Below are 17,594 nucleotides of genomic sequence, written 5' to 3'. Positions count from 1 at the left end.
TTAAATATATTTTTTCAAGAGAAAAAGTACTGTAAAGAAGAATTTGCAACAATATAAATCATCACCTTGAACTGTTAAGAGAGCCTTTGTAGATGCAGTTCCTACACTGTTTTCTGCCTTGCAGATATACTCGCCGCTGTCATTGCTAACCACTTTGTTGAAAATGAGTGTAGCAACGTTGTCTTTAAAGAACACTTTGTACTCAGGAGTAGACCTGAGTTTTGTATCACCTTTGTACCAAGACACAGTAATTTCTGGTGTTCCAGCAACGTGGCATTGCAGTGTTGTATAATCCCCAACTGACACCTCAACAGGTTCCAAGTGTGTAACAAAATATGGAGGTTCTAAAAAAAGAAGAAATTAGAAAGGCTCATCATAGTGCCAGGCCTTGGAAAGCATACATTCAAAAGAACAGTCAAGAAAAAAAAAGAAGCAAAGGGAGCACACACCTAGAGTAGAGACTACAGCCTCACAAACATCTCTTCCTGCCTCATTTTCAACGTGGCAAGTGTATTCTCCTGCATCCTCCTTGGTGCTGTCAAGGATCTCCAGGATGCAGGATTTCTCTGTGGTGGTGATGCTACATTTCTGAGACTGAGCGAGTGTGTGGCCATTCTTCTTCCATGTCACAGAAATGGGCAAGCTGCCTGAGTAAGTGCCCTCCAGGATGATGGGCTTGCCAGGTTCCACATACTGATCACTCAGTTTCTTCACAAAGACAGCCGGCTCTAATGAAGGGTGAGAAGTCACAAATGTTGAGCACAGCAGTACAAATGGAGGGAAGGCAACAACATTTTAGGGTAAATATAGGGATGCAATTTTTACAAACCTTTTACTGTAAGGTGTGTTGTACAATTTGCTCTGCCAGCTTCATTAGTCACTAGACAAGTGTACTCTCCACTTTGGAGAGGGGTTACATCAAATAACTCAAGCTCCACAACAGAGTCCTCCAAGTAGATATTACATTTGTCCCCTGGCACAAGCTCATTGGCCCCTCTAAACCAGTTCACCTTAAAAGGAGGGGTTCCTCTGATAACACCTGTAAAAGTTATGCTTGTGCCTGGCAAAACATCCAAAGGTTCAGGTGTTCTCTCAAAAGAAGGTGGTTCTAAACACACAAGAGAAAAGGAGAGATAAAACAGACCAATACAGCATATCTCTGGCATTTCCACACACCTACCAAAGATAAAGAACAAAGCCTTTACTTTCTAGTCAGTACATTTTCCTCAGTATACTTACAAAAGACCACAGGGAATTTCAAAAGGGAAAGAGAAAAAGAGAAGCTCAGAGAAGTTGCTGACCATCATATACTGACCTTGTACGGTCAATACAGCACTGCATTCATCTGAACCAGCTATGTTGGTAGCTTTGCAGGTATACGTTCCAGTATCTGAGTTGCTCAGTGAATTCACTTCTAAAATACATAGGTTATCCGAAAAGGTGATATGATGTTTTTCCCCACTAACTAACTTAAGTCCATTCTGGAACCAGGCAATAGAAATAGGAGGTGAACCCAACACTTTACATTCCAGCAGTGCTGAGGAACCCAGTACACCAGGTGTTTCCTTTAGTTTTCTTGTGAAAGAAGGAGGAATGATTCGATCTGCATAAGAAAATATAATACATCCATTGTTAGAGAGAAAAGGAGTAAAGGAATGGAAGGAAAGAAAGAGAACATGGCCAAAAGAAAGTTCTGATAAAAGATGGAAGACAAACTACCCAACCAACCTAAAACATCAACCGATGCTGTGCAACTGCTTTTGCCCACGTCGTTCTGCACTGCAAAAGTGTACAATCCACCATCTTCCTTCTCTGCATCCATAATTTTAAGTGTAGATACTTTGTTGAGGAAAGTAATTCTGTATTTTTGGCTGCTGGTCAGCTCTTTGCCATCTTTAAACCACCCAGTGGAAAGCTCTGGTGTGCCTGACACTTTGCATTCCAAAGTACAGGCATCTCCTATAGTAACCCTCATTGGTTCTGCCTTCTCTACAATGACTGCAGGCTCTGGAAGAAGAGACAAGTAACAAGGATGGTGAAAACTGGATTTGATTAGTACTAGCTGTAAGTATTATTGCATTATAAGATGGGGTTTATACATTTGATACTAAGGATATCTCAGTTCATTGGGTTTGGGATTTTTTTCAGCTCTGCTTTTTCCACCTTTTATTCCACCCTAATCTGGAGATTTCACATGCTCTCCAAAATAAAGTAAAAATATTTTGGAATTACTAGGAGTGAAATACACCTATCTGTCCTCCTCCAAGCAGAAGATGTGACTGTGAATACAGTCAACTGAATTCCATCATAATGTAAAGGCCTGTATTTTTTTTTCCACTACAATCCCTACACAATTGGAAAAAAAGGAAACTAAATAAGATTTAAAGGAGACACAAGGATTCTGTTTTGACTATTTGAACTTAGGGGTATAAGCAAAGCATGCAGCTGATACTAAATTAACAAGTTCCTAACTTTAAAACAAACAAACAACAACAACAACAAAAAAACACAACAACAACAACAAAACATAAAAAAATATATGCTTTTTACCAACCTAGAATAGTTAAGGTAGCCATGCACTCACGACTTCCAGCATCATTTCTGATCTGACAGATGTATTTTCCAGCACTGCTTGTTTCTGTGTGTACAAGTTGTAAAGTTGCAGTATTTTCCATAAATGTGATCTTTGTGTTTTCACTTTCTCTAATAACTTCCTCCTTGTCTTTAAGCCACTGTACAGAAATTGGCTGTGAGCCTTCCACTCTTGCTTGTAACTCTACTGGTTCTCCAACCACAACAGTCACACTGTTTATTTTTGTCAGAAATTTTGGTGGTTCTGGATAGGAAACATGCAGTTGTAGTAAATTCTTATGGTATCCACGTAAATGAAGAGCAATACAGTGCCACGGGGAGCACTAAAGAAGGCATGTGTGCCAATACCTTACCTTTCAGCTTAACAGTGCAAAAACAAGTGTCACTTCCTACGTCATTCTGAGCTTTGCACTGATATTCACCAACATCTGCAGCTTCAACATTAAGAATGTGAATGCTTGTATGGTAGTTTTTGGCTGTAACCTTATACTTCTTACTACTGCGGATTTGTCTCCTGTCTTTGTACCAGGTAACATCAAATGGTGGTGTTCCTGAAATCTCACATTCCAGGCTAACCTCAGTTCCTCTGAGCATGTCTACCGGAGAGGGCTTCCTGCTAAAGACAGGAGGTTCTACCAAGGGAAGAAAGAAGCATTTTTAGAAAGGAGTCTTGAGGCATTTGACCAACAGTTTACTGATATCAGCTATTCCACAAGATTGCTGGGACAACTAACTGAATGGGACATGTTTTTCCTTGTTTTCTGCACACATCATGAAATGATCTAACAGGCAGGTGAACATTCAGAGCTCTGAGCTCCTCTGTATAAAAGGTAAACAGAAGATTGATAGAGAGGATATAGGTCCCATTTAGCTGTCAGTAGTCTCAAATGCAGGGTGTAAAGCTGGCACTGATCAGTTTGGGTCTGTTATTTTACTTCATATTTTGGCTTCATGGTATATCAGATCTACCTGTCTTGGACCCTGCAATCATAGAGCTGGGGAACACCTAGCCTAGGACATGTTTGTATTAAGAACAACAACTGCCTTGTTCAGACCTTAGCAAAGGGGGTAAGGGGTCATCAAAAAACAAACAGAATGTGAAGAAAAAGGCATTCCCTGAAATAAGGAATTAATTTCACGTTCCTATGGATTTCCAAGGAAGAAAAACACAAAAAGAAAAAAAAAAAAAAAGTGTAACTGGAGAACAAGAGAACAGCTGACCTTTCACTGTGACTTTGGTGCTGCAACTGGCCTTGCCAGCGGGGTTGTGAGCTTCACAGATATAGTCACCACTCTCATCAGTACTGAGATGATTCATTTCAAGCACAGCCACAGAGTCGATGAATGAGGTCCGGAATTTTTCACTGGCAATAATTTCATGGTCGTTTCTGAACCACACTATTTTCATTTCTGGAGAACCACTGACTTTGCACTCAAGTCGGGCTGAATCACCCTGCTTGACTACTCTTGCCGTCTCTAGCTTCTTAGCAAACTTGGGTGGTTCTAAAAAACCAGAAAAGTGGTATCAGAAGGTCTGAATTAATACTAGAAAGGAAAGAGGAGGGAAAAGAGCAAAACAAGCAAGAGTTGGTTGCAAATATAGGGCAGGGAATTCACTTGACAGGGTATCAAAGATCACTAAGGTAGGCTTGTTAGAAAGGAAAGAAAACAAATAGATAAAAAGACTGCCAAACATCTAGAAAGTGTGCACACCTGTTACCATCAACATTGTAGTGCAAGAGTCACTGCCAACATCATTTGAAACATGGCAAGTGTAGTGCCCACTCCTAGAAGCATCCACTGAATAGAGGGTTAAGAACACAGTTGACCCTTCAATCCCAATGAAACAAGTTGGACCAGATACAAGTTCTAAGTCCTCTTTGAACCACTTTACTGTAAATGGCAGCGTTCCTTTTAGTGTGGCCTTAAACTCCACTGTGGAATCTGGGATGGCTTGCTGGCTTTCAGGTTTTACTAAGAAGCTTGGAGGCTCTGCAGTTTTTAAGAAAAAGAAATGTTCAGTTACATCATGAATGCCTAAGAATGAAGAAAGTTAGTGAGGCAAGCAGAGGCAATGAATATGTAAGAGGTTCAAGATACACAGTAAGAAAAGGGAGACCAGACTTTCAGCATTAGTATTAAGAAGTATAAGAGGGTTATGTTAGCACAAGATATAATATATTCTCCCAGCATTCATCACCAATAAGAAGTAGCAAAGAGTTTCAAACCTTTCACTGTCAGGACAGCACTGCAAGAATCATTTCCGGCAATGTTAGAGATATTGCATGTGTAATTTGCACTGTCTGACAGCTCTAGATTAGCAATCTCAAGTGACATGGTGTTCTCATGGCACAGGCTTCTACATTTGGCACTGTCAGTTATCTCCTTTCCATCCTTAAACCATTTTGCAGTAATGGGAAGTGATCCAGAGACTTTGCACTCCATTCTGATAGAAGATCCCAGAACAGTATCCTTTTTGGTTAGCCTTTTGATAAATGTGGGTGGAATTGATTGATCTGCCCAACACAAAACATGGCAAAAACATAATGGTTACCTTATCTTCCAGAAACACTTTTTATTTTTAGTTGTTTCTTTGTTTTGTTTGTTAGTTTGTTTTTAATCCCTCCCTGCTGGCTTCATGAGTTTGCCAAATACAAACCTAACACAGTCAGGACAGCTTCGCAGGTGCTACTTCCAAAGTCATTTTCAACCTTAAAACTGTATGTACCACTATCCTCCTTTGATACAGGTTCAATCCTGAAACTGGCCACATTGTTTTCAAAGCTCATTGTGTAGTATCTACTGGGCAGAAGCTGTTTGCCGTCTTTGTACCATCTTATTCGGAGTTCTGGTGTCCCCTCCACAGTACACTCCAAAGTTACGGGGTCTCTTTCAGTGACTTTAAGTGATTTAGCCTTTTCTGTGATCCGTGCTGGTTCTGGGGTACAAAGTGTATAAAAATAATTGTTAGCTACAGAGAGGTGACTGTATTCCCAAGCACTCATCCAGGATGAAGGGACTTCTACACACCTTGCACAAAAAGCAAAGCAAAGCACTTCTCCACTCCAGACTCATTCTTTGCCTGGCAGGTGTATCTCCCTCTGTGGCTGAGGTCAACACTGGTAAGTTTCAGTGTAGCCACATTGTTCTCAAAGGTAATATGGTGGTAATCATCATCTTCCAGTATTTTCTCATCTTTTATCCATGACACAGATAAGGGTTGAGCACCTGCTACAACACACTGGAATAATGCGGTGCCTTTCAAAATGCTAGTGACATTCTCCAGCTTCTTGACAAAAGATGGTGGTTCTGTGGTGTGAGGTTTTGTTTATTTAGAAGTCACAGAAGAGAAGGAAAGGGAAGAAGGAAAAGAGATCATATAAGGTCATCCTAGTCACTACATTTCATCTGGGGGATACAATGTTTGGGATACACCTCTTAGTGACTGACCTTTCAAGCTCAGCCTTGTACTACAAGAACAACTCCCACCTTCATTTGATATAATGCACTGATATTCACCAACATCTGAGACATCACAGTTGGTCACATTAAGGGTAAATATTGATTCTTTGGTGGAGATGGCATATTTCTTGCTGCTGAACATCTCCTTATTGTTCTTCAGCCACTTCACCTCAAATGGAGGAGTACCAGTCACCTCACACTCGAGTGTGGCCTCCAATCCCTTTACTACCTCCGTAGGTCTCAACTCCCGAACAAATGTTGGAGGCTCTACAAAAAAGAAGGGAAAAGTAGATAGTAACCTTGATGGTTATTAGGGAAGAAGAGGTCTCCTTTATTCCATTACCCCAGCTTCATGGCATAGCTGGGTGGTGACAAACGTTCAAGACCAACCTTTTACTTTCAACTCGATGCTGCAGCTCTCACTACCTGCATCATTGTGGGCTTCACAAACATAAATCCCACTATCCGATACTCTGGCTTGAGTGACTTTCAAAGTGGCTAGACCATCTATGAAAGAGATGCCATACTTAGCTCCATCAGTCACTTCATTCCCATCAAGGTACCACGTTACATGGATCTCTGGTGTGCCTACTATCTGGCACTCAAAAGTGGTGGACTGTCCTTCACGCAAAGCTACTATAGGAGTTGGCATCTGAACAAACCTTGGAGGCTCTAGAAGATAGACAAAAAAGGTGAGGCTTTATAATATGCATGGTAGTTTGTGGAAATACAAGCATTTCTTAACTCCTCCCCCCAAATTGCACAGAAAAATCAGAAACACAACAATGCGAAGAACACTGGGCTTCACACCTTTTACAAACAGAGCTACTTTGCAAGTGGCAGTCCCCACATCATTGCTTATCTGACAAGTGTAGTTCCCAGAGTCAGACATCCTTGCTGAGAAGAGCTCCAGCACACTAGATGTGTTATCCTTCCAAACAGAGCGATTGGCACCAGAAAGGAGCTCTTGGCCGTCTTTAAACCACTTTATCTGCAGAGGAGTAGAGCCTTTCACCATTGCTTTGAACTGAACCCTAGCATGGGGCACAACCTCTTGGGACTGGGGCTTTTCCACAAAATATGGCGGTTCTATAACATGTTAAAAAGAAGAAAGAGGATTACTCAAGGATAGGTGAATTCCCAAATTATGAATGTGACCTAACACAAGAGAAGAAGAAGAATTTCAAACCTTTGACTGTTAAGAACCCACTGCATTGGTTGCTTCCTGCCTTATTTGTTGCTTCACAGGTGTAAGAGCCACTGTCTGTGCCTTCCAGTTTATTGATTTCCAGAAAAGCAGTGTTATCATGGAAAGAGTATTTGTGCTTTTCACTCGCTGTTATTTCTTGGCCATCCTTGTACCACTGGATACTTATAGGATGTGAACCAGACACTATGCATTCCAGGTGAACAAAAGACCCCTTAATGCTGTCCATTTTCTTGAGCTTTTTGGTGAATTTAGGTGGTATAATGAGATCTATCCAAGACAGAGTGAAAAGATAAAATATGAAATTCAACCATGATTGTAGTAGACGCAAAGTCAAGAGAAGAGATTTTGTAAGTAAAAACAAATACTAAAAGATAGCTCATACACACCTAGGACATTGATGCTGGCAGAACATCTACTGCTCCCAACATCATTGTGAACCTCAAAGACGTACTCCCCACTATCTTTCTTTTCCGCATGGAGCACCTTTAGGACTGAGACGGTATCTGTAACACTGATCTTATATTTTGGGCCTAAAGTCAGTTCCTTGTCATCTTTGAACCATTTGGCTGTAATGTCTTTTGTTCCTGAAAATTTACATTGCAAGGTTGCTGGGTCTCCCTCAGTCACATCTATGGACACAGCCTTGTCTGTGATTGTAGCAGGCTCTGTTTTAAACAGAGATATAGAGAAGGGAGTTAGGAGCATCTGTAAAACCAAACCAAACCAAACAAACAAAACAAAACAAAACAAAACAAAACAACAAGAGAACTGTCTGAGATCGCTGCCAGCACTCAGTGTAAGACCAACCTTTGACAGTCAGCAGAGCAGAGCACCTCTGAATTCCTGCCTCATTTTTAGCTTGACAGAAATATTTTCCACCATGTTTCAACTCAATAGACCTCACCAGAAGAGTGGCAATGTTGTTCACAAAGGTCATTTTGATATTATTGTCTTCAATCACTTCATCATTGTCTTTCAGCCAGGATACAGTGATGGGCAAAGAGCCTTTAACAGCAGCCTGAAACACGACTGTGCCCCCTCGAAGGGAGCTAATATTTTCTATCCTCTTCAAAAACTGTGGGGGTTCTAGCAGGAAGAAAGTGGCTAAGTAAGTACAGGTTTGGTACATGACCATGTGGCATGAAACCCACACCAGCATAAGATCATGCTAGTGGCATTCTCCACCTTGTACTAACCTTTCAGTGTGACCTCCGAACTGCAGAGGCAGCTTCCAACATCATTTGTTACTCTACACTGATACTCGCCAACATCAGAAGCATCAAATCTGAAGACATGGAGGCTAATTAAAGATTTCTCAGTGCTTATTCTGTGCTTCTTACTGCTCCGCACAGGCTTATCATCCTTCACCCAAAACACTTCAAAGGGAGGTGTGCCAAGCACCTCACACTCCAAAACCACGTCAGAATCCTTCAAGACTTCCATGGATTGAAACTCCTTGCTAAAATAAGGTGACTCTACAGTGCAAAAGAGAGAGTGTAGTTTTTATTAATCACACTTTGGAAGCCTGGAAAGTTGCACTGCGTTTAAAGAGAAAAACTGGTTGAGTGCTTGGATGGCACACACACCTTTGATTGTAACAACACTACTGCAAGTATCTTTCCCAGCATCATTTTTGGCCTCACAAATATATTCCCCACTGTCTTCAGTCTCAACCTCTGAAAGATGGAGTACTGCCAAAGATTTTGTAAAAGACATCCTGTATTTGTCACTCTCCTTCAGTTCCCTGTCATCCTTGAACCACGTGATTTTAATCTCAGGAGTGCCAGTGACTTTACAGGTCAGCTCAGCATATCCACCTTTCTTGACCAGGTGAGTTGGCTCTAGCTTCTCCTTAAAGGCAGCAGGTTCTGTGGATTTAAGAAAAGCTTTCAGTATCAACAAGGCAGCAAAAAGTGCCACTGGGTCAATCCAGTAGCTGAAAGTTGAAAAGAGAGTAAGAATGCAAACCTTTTACAAACAAGTTTGCACTGCATGTTACTGAACCAGCTACATTGGAGACTTTGCAGATATATTTTCCCGAGTCGTTTGGTTTGACTGCATAAAGCTCCAAGTAACTTGCTAGTGCCTCTGTCATAATGTAGCAAGCTCCTCCTGTCACCATCTCAGTATCATCTTTAAACCATTTCACTGTCAGTGGTGTTGTGCCTTTAAATGTGCCCTTGAAACGTACAGTTGATGCTGGCAGCACATCTTGAGACTCTGGTTCTACAATGAAGCTGGGTGGTTCTAGATTGCATTGAAAGGAAACAATTGCCAAGAATAAGACACACAGCTTGCACTGTGGGGAAGAAAAGTATTATCACAAGAAAAAAAAAAAAAAAAAAAAAAAAAGAAAAAGACAAGAATTTTGAAACAAATTGCCAAACCTTTTATAAACAAAGTACTACTGCTGTCCTTGCTACCAGCAGAGTTTGTGGCTCTGCAAATGTAAACTCCAGCATCACTTGCATCTAGGTGTTTTATTTCCAAAGATGCAGAGCCTTCTGCAAAGTGTATTGTGTACTTGGCACTTGAAGTGATTTCAGTGTCCTGCTTAAACCAAGAGACAGTCATTGGAAGAGAGCCAGAAATTTTGCAGTCTAGATGGCATGAGGTGTTAATGATGCTGTCAATATTCTTCAGTGGTTTGGTAAAGAAGGGAGGGAGAGTGCGATCTGTTGGGTATGAAAAAAATAAAATAAAATAAGCCAACACATGAACAAAAGAGAATACAGTTCTGCTTCTGGCTTTGCTGGGCTCAGAGCAGAATAACAGGCCTCTTTGCCAAGGGTTAGTACCGACCTAGCACAGTAAAGCTGGTAGTAAAAGAGCTGGTCCCCACATCATTGGATATCTCAAAGGTGTACTCTCCACTGTCCTGCATTTCAGTGGCATAAAACTTGAGCTGGGCAATGTTATTTTTAAAGCTGATCCTGTATTTTTTGCTGGCAGGTAGTGGCTTTCCATCTTTGAACCATTTGGTTTTCAACTCTGGAGTGCCTGTGACAGTGTACTCCAAAATGGCTGGATCCCCTGCTGTCACCTGAATCACTTCGGATTTTTCAATGATTTTGGCAGGTTCTACAACAGAATTAAACAATCAGTGTTAAGAACAAAAGTAAATTGCTCTTCTTAGGTGGGAGACAATGCAGAAGTTGCAGCACTCCTCCACTGACCTTTAACTGCTAGTTCACCAAAGCAGGACTGACTTCCTGCATCATTCTCAGCTACACAGGTGTATTTGCCACCAGAGCTCAGCTGGACACCAGTAATTTGCAGTGTTGCTAGCCCATGTTCAAATGTCACTCTCACTTTGTTATCATCTTGAATAATGTCTTTGCCTTTCATCCACGTCACAGAAATAGGTTCTGACCCTTTCACCACAGCCTGTAATGTAATATTGTCTCCAGCCAGAGCTGTCACATTTTCGATTTTTTTAATGAAAGATGGTGGTTCTAGTTCAAAGAAAAGAGACATAAAGAAATACGCATCTGCTATGACACCTTTTCATGCTAATGCTCAAAGATAGTTTTATGAGACAACGTACACAGTACATGGCACAATTCAGCTAAAGAGCAGGAAAAGGGAAGAGCTTCATTATCCAGCTAAAAGAGTAACGCTTTTAAGCATAAGAGTAATAGTCCTTTAAGCCCAATGTTCTTCAAATTCATGGGTTTGATGACAGGTAAGAGTTAAGATATATACAAATTTTTTAAGAGAAGAAGATACCCTCTATCCCCAACCACCCTAGCTACACAGAAATTCAGAGAAAATACATTATAAGAAATAAGAGGTTCCCTGCAGTAAGTGGAGTGTTCTCTCTCCCACTGACCTTTCAAGACGTATGTTGCACTGCAAATGCACTTTCCAACTTCGTTAGCTACCACACACTCGTATTCACCAACATCCGCGCTATTAAATGATGACACCTCCAGGGAAATAACAGCTTTCTGAGAGGTCAGCCTGTATTTTTTACTACTGCGAATCTGTTTCTTGTCTTTGTACCAACTAATCTCAAACGGTCCGGTGCCAGCAACCTCACACTGAAGAACGGTGTTTGTTCCCTTCACTACCTCTGCTGGTTCGAGTGTTCGGATGAAAGATGGAGGCTCTATAAAAGCAGCAAGAAAGAATTAATTGCCCAGGAAAAAAAAAAAAAAAAAAAAAAAAAAAGGTTTTTCCTCAAGAGTGTGAGTGGCAGTAGCAGGAAGAACAGACCTTTGACAACTACTTCTGTGGTGCAGCTGTCACTTCCAACCTCATTTACAGCTTCACATGAGTAGCTTCCACTGTCATCAACTTTCATCTCCAAAATATCTAACACAGCCACAGAATTGATAAAAGACATCTTGTGTGTCTTGGTTTCACGGATTTCCTTATTGTCCTTGAACCAAGTAACTTGGATTTCAGGTGACCCTTTGACTTTGCATTGAAGGCGTGCAGAGTCACCTGGGGTCAGTAAGTAAGACGGATCGACCTTCTTCACAAAAGATGGTGGTTCTAAAAATTGGAAGAAAACAGAAGAAAAGGAGGGAAGGGAAGGGAAGGTGAAGGGAAGGTGAAGGGAAGGGAAGGGAAGGGAAGGGAAGGGAAGGGAAGGGAAGGGAAGGGAAGGGAAGGGAAGGGAAGGGAAGGGAAGGGAAGGGAAGGGAAGGGAAGGGAAGGGAAGGGAAGGGAAGGGAAGGGAAGGGAAGGGAAGGGAAGGGAAGGGAAGGGAAGGGAAGGGAAGGGAAGGGAAGGGAAGGGAAGGGAAGGGAAGGGAAGGGAAGGGAAGGGAAGGGAAGGGAAGGGAAGGGAAGGGAAGGGAAAAGGGTAAAAAGGAGAGGGAAAGAAAAGCAGTCTGAAATACAAAGTTTTAAGACATTGGTTCCTAGTGCAAAAACAAAACATGACTTTAGAAAAGATCAGCATAATATTCGCTGAGCTGCAGTTCTTGTGGTTTCTCTTGCCCTCTCCCACCATCTCTCCCCTACATGCAGGAGTGACTCTTGGATGTGGCTAACAGAAGAAATATTGAAGCAATACACAGTGCTTCGGAAGACAGTTGGGTAAAAAGCAAGAGGTGAATGGAGCTGATGGAAGATCTCAGAAGACTTCACAGTGTGATTTCACCCCAGAGAAGACTTCGCCTGCAAAAGAAAAAAGCAGAAACCGAAGAAGAGCAAAGGTAAACAGTACCTAGGACAATCTTACCTCTGACTGTGACACTGGCAGAAGAGGAGCTGCTTCCTGCCTCATTTGAGATAGTGCATACATAATGGCCTGAATCCTTGAGTTTAGCCAGAGGAATCTCAAGCGAGGCTATTTTGTCTTCAAAGTAAATCTTATAATCTTTGCCTGGAGGGATTTTGTTTCCATCTTTTGTCCAGCCTACTGTAACTTTCCTGTCTTCATCTACCTGGCATTCAAGACGTATTTTTTTATTGACTGCTGACTGCACTGACTGCAAAACTTTAATAAAGTGGGGCTTGTCTATAATGACCATTTCAGCCTGGCAAATGTCAGCCCCAAACTTGTTGGAAGCTTTGCAAGTATAAACCCCTCTGTCACTGGTGGTGAGAAGGGAAATTTCTAACACATGTTTATTTTCCACTTTGGAGATCTTGTAGTGGTCCGAAGGTGAAATGGTCGTGCCATCTTTCTGCCAGGCGACGTCAATGACTGGAGTGCCCGAAACAGTACACAGGAACTTGGCGCTTTTGCCCACAAAAGTGGTGATAGATTCAGGTCTGGTAAGAAATGTTGGTGGAAGTGCTTCTGCAAAATAAAGGGGTTCATTGTTATCTGGAGGTGGAGAATAGAGCTTAAGCTGTTTCTCCAAGTTTCCCAAGGACAGAGAGCAGGAGGGGGCAGACACTTTTAAGCAAAAGAGGCCAGAGCAGTGAAGGAGAAAAGAGATGTTAAAAGATTATGAATTTTGGCTTTTTGTTTTGTACTTCTTGAGTCTGTATATTGCTCTAGAGCTTGAAGGCATGTTGACTCTGGAACAATGTACAAACCAAAGGAAAATAAACCAAAAGACAGAATTTCCTTTCCCAAGAGTGACATGTTTGTGTAGGATTCCCTTAAGATAGACAGGTTTGCATATGCTGCACAGTTTGAGTATCCTTCTTTAGTCTCTAGCATCTGGCATTTAGCAAAGACTACATAAAGACTCTTCCCACAGAATGAAAAATAGGAATGAAAAAAATAAAAATGCACCCACAAAGGTCCAAAAGATATTTAAAAGAAACAAAAAAAAAAAAAAAAAAAAAAAAAGGAAGAAAAAAAGAAGATAATTGCATAGTTATCAATAGACCAAAAAAAAAAGTTTTGTAAAATGAAATAACTTTTGAACTGTCTTTTGTTTGCTTGAGATGATCTATTCCCCCATCACACAGAGTTTCCTCTGGCACACAGATGTTTAGGTAAGCATAGCCACACAGCCTGCCGCACAAGTATAACTGAAGAATAAATGTAAGATGGTCGGGTAATTGCACAGTGATTACTACACCAAATAAATCAGATTTAAAACTGCACATTTGCTTGTTGTCTGGAAGTAAAATAAACTCTCTTCAAGAATGTTTTCACAAAGCAATCCCATTCTATAGACAACATAGTTCTTCCCTGTCTTTTCCCATTTTTATTTCCTCCTGAAACTTTTCATACTAGGTACAGAAAATGCCTAGAAGCAGCATTTTCAAAAATTATTCCTTCTCTGTGCTTGTGCTCATCAAAATTAGGTATGCGTTATGTATAACAATGACAATAGCATTACCAGAAATGTTTGTAGGTAACCCACAGAAAGCATTACAATATACCAAGACATTTTTTGAAGTGCTTTTGACTCTGTACTTACCAGTTACTGTTAAAAGGGCTGTAGAGCTTACACTGCCATGCTGGTTGGAAGCTTTGCAGCTATATTCTCCATAGTCAACAACCTGAGGCCTTGGAATCTCCAGTGTAGATAGGTAGTTGGAGGTGTGAATAGAATATTTGTCCCCATCATATATCTCTCGGCCAGCTTTGTACCACTGGAATCTGACATTGGGAGCAGTCTCTACCTCACAGGTAAACTTGGCCACGTGGTTTACGGCCACCTCCAGAGGTTCAAGCCGCCTTCTCAGGATTGGTGCAACTGAAATCAGAAGCAGAGAGTAATTCAAAGCCATGCATACTGGCATTCTAGAAAGTAACAGTGAAGTGACTAATTGAAACAAAACATTATTTATTTGCAATCCATATTAAGTGATTGTAAAGGCAAAAAACAACTGTGGACAGACAGCGTCATGGTGCATAATGACATCAGAAAACACAGTGATGAAACTGGAAAACTAATGTTTAATAGCAATGTGGTAATATTACAATATAAACATATACACATTATCTTAGAGCTGCAAGAAATGGTGGTGTGGATAAGAAATTGTGCTGAAACAGTGCAATGACTCTGAAGACTGGATGCAGAAGTGAGAAAAGTGGCAAGTATAGGTGAACTTCATCATGGGATGAAGCAGTCAGGTCTGCAGTATAGCTTGTCCTGACCTTGCTTGTGTGATGCAAGAGTAACAGACTGCAATGTGATAAAAGGAGATCATAAATCCAGAGAGAAAGGGGACCCTCTGATTAGTGTTGTGATTATATTAGTATTGTATCTGTATTCAGACAGACAGAGTAGGGCAGTTTCATTAGCACAACAGTGTATTAGAAAGGCAGAATTTTATCCCCATCATCCAACCTCTTTTAACAACTGTGACTTTTGCTGTTGTTGCTCTTTTTCCACCTTGATTCAGTGCCTCACATGTGTATTCTCCTTGGTGGATGTCCCCACACACTTGGCTGATTACTAGCGTGTATGTATCTTGATCCTGCAAACACTTGAATTTGTTGCCTGAAGACACCAGTTTACCCTCAAAGTACCAATTCACCTCTCTGACATTTGTTATGACAGACACTAGATTGACACTCTCCCCTTCCTCCACAGTAGTATCGACCAGTTTGCTGTGTATAATAGGGTAATTCTCTTTGCCCAACTCATCCTCTAGACTCCCACCTTTGTTTTCCAGACCCCCTCTGCCCTCTTCCTCAAATATTTCTTCCCTTTTCTCCTTCCTTTTCAGTATTTCTGTGGGTTTCTCAACAGGAACACCTGCAGAGGCTACATCAGCAGTGGCTGCAGCTGCCCCTACATCCTTGATTTGATTGTGTTCAGTCACAGTATTGATTACTTTTGCATGCAAAGGCTGCTCCAGGGGTATTTCTGCCTCCATAGTTCTCTCGGCCTGCTGGGGCTCCAGCTCAGAGGTTTCATCAGAGGATTTTCCTGAGTTAAGTGAATGGAGATGGACCAGCAATGCTTTGGATTTTTCATCTGTTAAGAGATGTTTTTCTTCATAAATAAGAGAATAGAAAGCCTCCTTCAAGACTTTTTTCTGGTCAGCTGTCTCAATGCTGACTTCTGCCAGGGAGATTGGGACTTCTATGGGAGTGAGTCCTCCTGTGGTCACAACATAGGTGCACAAAGTGTGTTTATGTTCCTTGGTGATATTAATTGTCTCTACTTCAATGCTTTCTTTATCAGCCAACCATTCTGTAAACAAGACATTTTGCTCACTTACAACTGCAGCTTTTAGTGCATCCCTAATTTGGGACTTTATGTCGAGGTTGCAGCTCTTGGGAACCTGATCAGTGAGCTGGCTCTCTTTGGTAAGGACTTGGCTTGCCTGGAGCTGGTGAGTGTACATTGTTTCACGTGGTTGTCTCTCTACCCTTGGACACTGCCTAAGTGGGCTGGCAAGATCGACAACATGTTCTTCCTCCAATGACTGTTTTTCTTCTAGCAGTAAGGGAAATCTTATAGCCTGTCCCTCACAAATTCTTGAAGCAAAATCTTCCTCTACTGTTTCCAGGGCAGAAACGTTCTCCAAGGGAACAGCTTGACTCCCAGTGCAGGCCAATTCAGAGGGAAATCCGGGTTCAGCCTTTAGCTCACCTTTCATTGCCTGGAAGCCCTCTAGGACTTTTAAGTGGTCACCATCTATGGCGCAACTCTCGGTGGTGCTTGACGCCTGCAGAAGGGCTTGGGAAACTTCTGTCTCCAGGACAGCCATCTGCTCCTCCTCCTCAGGGATGACTCGCTCTTTGGGCAAGAGCATCTGTGCAGCCACAGTCCCAAGGCAGCCTGGCAGTTGTGTTTCAATTGCTGCTCCAGGCACTGCACCTTGGGGGCCAGTAGGAAGGTTTTGCAGTGACTCTGCCAGGAGTCTGCTGTTCTCTTGTGTTGTGGCTGCTTGGGCCAGCATCTCTTCAACACTCTGCACAGCAAGGCAGGTTGTTGGCAGGCTAGGCAAGATGTTCTCCTTGGGCAGCATGTGCTCTACCTGGCTTACTTGGAGCTGGAAGAAAGCCCTGGGCTCCCTCATGGCCTCAAGACTGAGTGCTTCTTTCACAGTGGGAAGCTCGCTGGCCTCCTCATAGGAGAGGGGGCTTTGGTCCTCTGCCACTGCAGAGTGCTGCAAGGCTGGGCTCTGCCTACACACAGCACGTTCCTCGGGCAGCACAAGGAGCTCGACAGAGCATGCAGCCTCACCCAAGGTGCTCACTGCCCTGCATGTGTACAGACCAGTGTCTTCCTCCATGCACTCCCACACCGTCAGGGAGCCCGAGCCATCAGGGTAGTGAGCCACAGAATGACGTGCATCAGAGAAAAGTTGCTTGGTCCCCTTGAACCATTCCACATTAGGGCATGGCTCCCCAGCCACGATGTACTCAAAGACAGCGGTGAAACCTGGAGCACACTGCACACTGTCTGGTGCCCTGGCAAAACAAGGAGCCCCAGGTACCCGTTGCCGCACATGGAGGTGGGCACTGCATTCAGCCTCACCATGTACATTGCTGGCCATACATGTGTACTTGCCTTCATCCTGCATGCTCACATATGGGAGGATGAGACTGTGGTCATTTCCAGCAAACACTAACTTACAGTCTGTGGATGGGGTTAGCTTGACACCATTGAAAAACCACAAGATTTTGGGTGTGGGACTTCCAGTAACAGTAACAGAAAGCCTAGCTACATCTCCCTGCCAGACTTCAACATCTGAGACCTGTTTGAGGAAAACAGGTGCACTGCCCCCCTCCTCCATTTTCATCTTCGTTTGGCTGGAATAAACTGTTTTTTCAGGCTCAAATTCAAGTGTTTTTTCTCTATCAGGCAACTGAAAGCTGCTGCTGTAGCCTTCACTTCTTCCCTCCTCAGAAGACACAGTAAGAGAACTAGAGAAGTCTGTATGGGAAAAAAATTAGTTTAGTTTTACTAGAATGTTGAAGTGACCACTTGAAGGTAGCAATAAACAGC

The 17,594-nt window shown here is 42.3% G+C and overlaps 1 protein-coding gene across 1 annotated transcript in view; it reads right to left on the bottom strand.

The window, feature by feature from the left end:
* TTN (titin) overlaps positions 1 to 17,594 on the bottom strand; it is a 243,431-nt gene that overhangs the window by 175,014 nt on the left and 50,823 nt on the right. Inside the window, exons 44-71 of the mRNA XM_084523042.1 lie at positions 14,103 to 14,381; positions 12,458 to 13,021; positions 11,483 to 11,764; positions 11,097 to 11,375; positions 10,441 to 10,719; positions 10,067 to 10,345; positions 9,652 to 9,939; positions 9,233 to 9,511; positions 8,851 to 9,132; positions 8,461 to 8,739; positions 8,072 to 8,350; positions 7,651 to 7,929; positions 7,244 to 7,531; positions 6,865 to 7,143; positions 6,445 to 6,726; positions 6,043 to 6,321; positions 5,623 to 5,901; positions 5,252 to 5,530; positions 4,821 to 5,108; positions 4,306 to 4,584; positions 3,814 to 4,095; positions 2,946 to 3,224; positions 2,555 to 2,836; positions 1,729 to 2,007; positions 1,316 to 1,603; positions 830 to 1,108; positions 450 to 728; positions 66 to 344 (exon numbers count right to left, since the gene is read on the bottom strand). Coding sequence (XP_084379168.1) covers positions 66 to 344; positions 450 to 728; positions 830 to 1,108; positions 1,316 to 1,603; positions 1,729 to 2,007; positions 2,555 to 2,836; positions 2,946 to 3,224; positions 3,814 to 4,095; positions 4,306 to 4,584; positions 4,821 to 5,108; positions 5,252 to 5,530; positions 5,623 to 5,901; positions 6,043 to 6,321; positions 6,445 to 6,726; positions 6,865 to 7,143; positions 7,244 to 7,531; positions 7,651 to 7,929; positions 8,072 to 8,350; positions 8,461 to 8,739; positions 8,851 to 9,132; positions 9,233 to 9,511; positions 9,652 to 9,939; positions 10,067 to 10,345; positions 10,441 to 10,719; positions 11,097 to 11,375; positions 11,483 to 11,764; positions 12,458 to 13,021; positions 14,103 to 14,381 — 8,148 coding nt within the window. The remainder of the gene's footprint in view (positions 1 to 65; positions 345 to 449; positions 729 to 829; positions 1,109 to 1,315; positions 1,604 to 1,728; positions 2,008 to 2,554; positions 2,837 to 2,945; positions 3,225 to 3,813; positions 4,096 to 4,305; positions 4,585 to 4,820; positions 5,109 to 5,251; positions 5,531 to 5,622; positions 5,902 to 6,042; positions 6,322 to 6,444; positions 6,727 to 6,864; positions 7,144 to 7,243; positions 7,532 to 7,650; positions 7,930 to 8,071; positions 8,351 to 8,460; positions 8,740 to 8,850; positions 9,133 to 9,232; positions 9,512 to 9,651; positions 9,940 to 10,066; positions 10,346 to 10,440; positions 10,720 to 11,096; positions 11,376 to 11,482; positions 11,765 to 12,457; positions 13,022 to 14,102; positions 14,382 to 17,594) is intronic.

The sequence above is a fragment of the Aythya ferina genome (genome assembly GCF_964211825.1).
Source record: "Aythya ferina genome assembly, chromosome: 6".
In the NCBI taxonomy this organism is placed as follows: domain Eukaryota; kingdom Metazoa; phylum Chordata; class Aves; order Anseriformes; family Anatidae; genus Aythya; species Aythya ferina.
Note: the sequence above shows the minus strand (reverse complement) of the source record. Positions and strands in the feature narration are given on the sequence as shown.